General features: G+C 42.8%; 1 protein-coding gene across 1 annotated transcript in view; it reads right to left on the minus strand.

Moving 5' to 3' along the window:
* The window catches only part of LOC102197404 (E3 ubiquitin-protein ligase SMURF2-like), a 52,729-nt gene that overhangs the window by 15,677 nt on the left and 31,885 nt on the right, over positions 1 to 5,167 (minus strand). The window contains exons 4-5 of the mRNA XM_005738115.1: positions 4,045 to 4,178; positions 434 to 499 (exon numbers count right to left, since the gene is read on the minus strand). Of these exons, the coding sequence (XP_005738172.1) occupies positions 434 to 499; positions 4,045 to 4,178 (200 nt within the window). The remainder of the gene's footprint in view (positions 1 to 433; positions 500 to 4,044; positions 4,179 to 5,167) is intronic.

Here is a 5,167-nt window from a genome sequence, read left to right on the forward strand (position 1 = left end):
CACACACACACGTTACTAGACTGCAGCTCACAGCGTAGGCACAGATATTTTATCCATGCACAAAATGGAACTTTGTGTCTTTATTAGAAGCAGGGAAAAGGTTATTTCTTTTAAAAATATATATATATATTTTTTTCAAATCAGGAGGTATGCTGAAGGGTCTGGTTAAACAAAAATGCATTTCCTTCCAGATCTTTTTTTGTTTTTAAACTTCTGCAGGGAGCACGTGGTAAATCTGAGCTTCAGTGATGTATTTTGTGTGTGACAAATGAAGCAGATTTTCAAGCAACATTTGGCAGGTCGCATTCATTTTGAGCTGTTTATACACGTGAGAAGCAAAACAGAACACTGCGATTCTTCTACAACCTCTGTCAAAGGAAGTTATAAAGTATCACCGGATAGTTTTACAGCGGGCACACAAAACCGTACTCACCCACTATCTGGCCCCTGACTGTGTCGCTGTCGTTGGGACTCAGTTTGTTCAAGTCTAGTCTCTGATCTGTTCAGGAGAGAGTGAGAGAGGCAAAGAGGAGAGGAAGAAGCCAATCAGACAGACAGGAAATGAGAATAGAGATGAAAGGAGGAGTAAAAAGAACAAAAGAAAAAAAAGGATTCATCAACTTCAGAAAGACATGTAAACTAGCGTGTGTTGGGATGTATTCGTCTCCCCGCACACTTTGGATAATTCCCACTGCTCTGTATCATTTACATCACTCAGAGTCTCCGTCATTATCTGTCTCTCATTCTTCTGTCTGCAGACCACAGCTTGGCTGTGCCCTGGAACAGATGGTCTGCTCCGTGGAACAGCCACTGGCAGTAAAAAACAAAAACTCACTGAGCATCGGTACAGAGCGGGCTTCAGTTCAAATGCTGGGGTCAAACATTTGACAAATTTCAGTACAAAGCCTGCACTATTCCGCTCAGCCTTAGCGTGGACATGAACTTCTGCCAAAGTCTGGAAACTCTTTGTCTGAACTTCTTAAAGTCTGCGGAATTTGAGAGTGAGTGAGAAACGGAGAGAGATCAGGCGGAAAAGAGAGAAAGGAAAAAAGAAGTTGCCTGCAGACATGAGAAATGCCACTATCTGCTCTCTGTTGTCTGGGTGTCATGCAGATCAGCTCAGGATGTGTGTCTAGACTAAACAGGGACCAAAACTGGCAACGGTCGAAGCGTTACGAGGCTGGCCGGAGGTCAGCAGCCACTGACAAAACAGAAAATGTACTCGTGCTGAGGTTGGATGAAAGTGTATACATGTAAATACTTGCACAGTCATATACAAGAGGACATGAAACATAAACATTGCAATTATGTATAAATGTTACAGTCAACCCGAGACGCTCTACAATTATACACAAAAGTTGTACTCCGTGCCCTCGGTAAGGTTTGTGGAGGGGACTGAATGGCAAGTGCTGGTAAAAGCACACACACAGACAAAAGAATGACAAACGCACACAAGGGGAGAGACCACAACACTACATATCTATGCTTACACTTAAATAGCTGCACAATTATGCATGTCTGCGTGAAATGACCGGTTGTCTAGATCGGCAGACGGAGATAGAGCGAGGTTAGTCACAATGGCATTTGTGTGTGTGTGTGTGTGTGTGTGTGTGTGTGTGTGTGTGGGCGCGCGCACATGTTCCCAGTCTACAGAGGAGACTCGAGGAGAAACCCGAGGGGTGAGGAGAAGGCCAGGAGAGAGAGACAGCGAGGGGAAAAGCGGGAGGCAAACCACTCACAGCTGTGGCACAAGGTTCAGGTTTCCTGTGTCCCTCCAGGAAAACAACAATGTCAGGAGCTTCTAGGAAAACTGGTGGGATTCTTTCACGGTTCTGCCTACAAGACCGCAGGCCCATGGAGCAGGTACTGGCTCAGACTCACTCCAGACCGCTTTTGCTGAAGCTACAACAATCTGGCAGGGCTTTTATATAGGGAGCCATTAACTAAGACCTTCGTCTCATTTATCCAGTTAGCTTCTGACATGAGACATTTTTACCGTAATTGCTGGGTGATGTTAAATGGCTCTTCCTGTTCTGGCAGGGGCAGAGTGCTGACCCCTCTCACACCCCGGTCTGGCCTCTGTCAGGCTTAGCGAGTGAGACAGGGCATTAAATGGAGCCACTCTAAGTTGCAGTCGCGTAGCTCTGGCAGCAGCGGTGTGGACAGATAGTCCAGCTTCAGTGAGCTGTGGAGGTCTGATGGCCGTAAATGACAATTTAACTGCTGTCATCTTCTCCAGCAGATTGTAATAAACCGAGTAAATCAAATAACACATAAAGAGCTAATAGAAAAAAAAACCATGAGGTGATCCAGACATATTTTAAAGTACAAGATCCAGATAAAATAAACCTCACATCAGCCTGCTGTTGAGGTTGGCCTCCTCTGCCAGCTTTCTTCCGATTGGCTACCCCTCGCAAACAAAAGCTTTGAACAGCATGTGGGTGGAGCCCTGTGACTGAGATGACCATATTAGGAATATCTGCTCTTAACTACATCATACAGAGCCACGAGCACAAAAAACAGTCTGAAACTGAGCCTTTAGCATTTGTCACACTACACATGTGTGACAAGTATAAGGAAAACTGTAATAGATCATCTTTAAAGTTTGTGATTTCATACTTGTTTTCATTGAGATTAAGTCCCTCTGTCTCATTAGCAAAGCACAGGCTAATCCTAGCAGCTGCTAATTAATGCAATGAACATATTAACAGTCAGTTTGGAAGGAAAAGCCCTCTTTTAAGTGTGAGGACAGCAAGAGTTCTTTAAATCTCAATTTTAAGGAAGTCCCATTAAAGAAAATGTCCTCAAAGATTGCGGATATCCTGTTCCACATGCATTATAATTTAATGCAATATATTAAGTAGGAGCCTGACAGTGTCTCTGTATGTATTAAGCAACTGGGTGTCAAGGAAAAGTACAATGCAGCAGTATTTTAGCATGTTTATTATCAATTTTCACAACAACCTGGAGAGGACTCACGTTTTAACCTGTATTCATATCCTATTAACACATTTAGTCTTCAGGACCTTCATTATCTGAATCAGAATTATTTTAATATGTCAAATATACATTTCGTAATAATCAACCGACAACTATTAGGAAGCATCCTATTAACTATGCTCCAAAATATTTTACATTTCTTTAATTCCTGGGAATTTAGTGCTCCTTTAATCAAAGTCTCAGCAGAGCTACACTGACCACCCCCTCCCCTGAGGCGGCCTTAAGCCAAGCCGGAGACAGATTTCCTTCAGCCTGTTCTAGTCTGCCCTCAGGTCCCCCCCACCAATTGGACATGCACACTTCACCTGACCCAGGAAGAATCTGTGAGGCATTCTACCCACCTCATCTGGCTCATTGCAAAAGAGATGTACTTTAAGTCTCTTCTGAAGGACTGAGCTCCACGCCTCATCCCTCCAAACTCTTTGGAGGAAACTCATTTTCACCGCTTGTATCTGTGATCTTATTTTTTAGGTCACTACCCGCAGCTTGAGGCTCCCATCTCTCCACATTGCTGAAGACACTCCATGATCTGCCTGTCAATTTCTCAATCCATTCTCCGACCACTGACGTACGAGATCCCGACGCACATTAGACAAGAAACAGTGCAGTCCATCCTTTTCCCACAGAGATCCATGAACGCAGACTTAGAGCTGCTAATTTCAACAATTAATATAATTAGTTGCTTTTTGGGGGCCAAAAGTACGAGGCCAGTTGGCAAAATTTTAAAAAGACCCATCTGGTCATAATGTTCATAATGATAATGAAGTATAACCTATAACCAGCAGCTCTCATTTGTCATGTTTGTACAAGCTTTTCAGAGGTATAAGGTTGGGCTGGAGATTTGAATATTACAAGACAATCTTAACCTGGATGCAGAAATCTATACGCATTAAAGTACATCACTTTGCTACTTGTGCTGACACAAAATGCCAAATATATTGTTAATCCACAGAGAGCTACACTGTTAAAGAGGGTTTAGGGAAAAAAGGGAAAATTAAACATCATAATGTGCGGCAGATACATTAAAGCATCACTGGCACTTACAGCCTGTGTCTTTAAGGCGGTTGATAGCATTGGACAGAAGGCGGACACAGCCCAGAAAGCCAGCTCCTTGCTTCTTATGGATCTTCTTGTGATTCCACACGCTGATGGTGATGGAATCCGATTTTCCAATGTATCTGTTGGGAAAGAGAAAAGGAGATATAATAGGTACACGTATTTAATGAGATGTGCCATAGAAACTCTCTTTTACTGCTCAACAAACAGACATCTGGTGAAAGGTAATAGAAATTTCCCTGAGGATTTCCCCGGCACTACAGCAAAGACGCACCCACGTCACGGAGGTTACTACTAAAACTCCTTGTCAAGGACTACAAAGCGAGGCGGAGTCGGCACACATGGATGTGGAAGAGGTAGGTGAGCAAGCTCAGAGGGATTTTCTGATCCTCTGTGCCTGAGAAGAAGACAAAGCACCACAAGTGGAGTGGGATTCTCTGAATCATTTATCACCAGCCATCCTCAATAAAAGTGGGACAGAAGGCCACGGTACTCCTGCGATGACACCACAGCAACAAAACCACTTTAACTGTAAAATGCCCCCTGATCTGTCGTCATTTTAAATACTCTCCCAGCGTGCAGGGGAAATGAAATAAGCCCTACGTTTTGCTACAAAATGGATTTTTAAACTTGGGCTGACATCGAGTTTTCTTTTGGTTTATACAATTTGCACACAAGACATTTTAAGAAAACCATTTTCCTCAATATATGAAAAGTACAAATGACCTTCTTTGATCAAACTAGCAGCACTGAAATTATGATTGGGTATAAACAGTCATTAACTGCTCTGCCAAACATGGAAGGCCGTAACATTAGTTATATAATTTGAAGGCTGTTTGCCTCAAAGTAAACTATTTTGACTTTATGAGTTTATGATGAGGTAAGAAGTGCAGTAGCTGTACAGTAAGCCCTCGACATAATGTTAAAACCCACTGTAATCTCGGTTGAAGATGGTTAATGATTGCACTTAAAGAGGATGAAAAAAAATTTAAATGACAAGTCAATAATTATAGGATGAAATATCACACAGCAAGACCGACTCTGCAGCAGCGCTAGCAGCTCTGAGGGGATATCACCCTATTAAACATCATAGAGGCTCCTGTTTCTCAGA

This window comes from Pundamilia nyererei, unplaced genomic scaffold (assembly GCF_000239375.1).
Source record: "Pundamilia nyererei isolate P.nyererei 1_Seehausen unplaced genomic scaffold, PunNye1.0 scaffold00081, whole genome shotgun sequence".
Taxonomy (NCBI): domain Eukaryota; kingdom Metazoa; phylum Chordata; class Actinopteri; order Cichliformes; family Cichlidae; genus Pundamilia; species Pundamilia nyererei.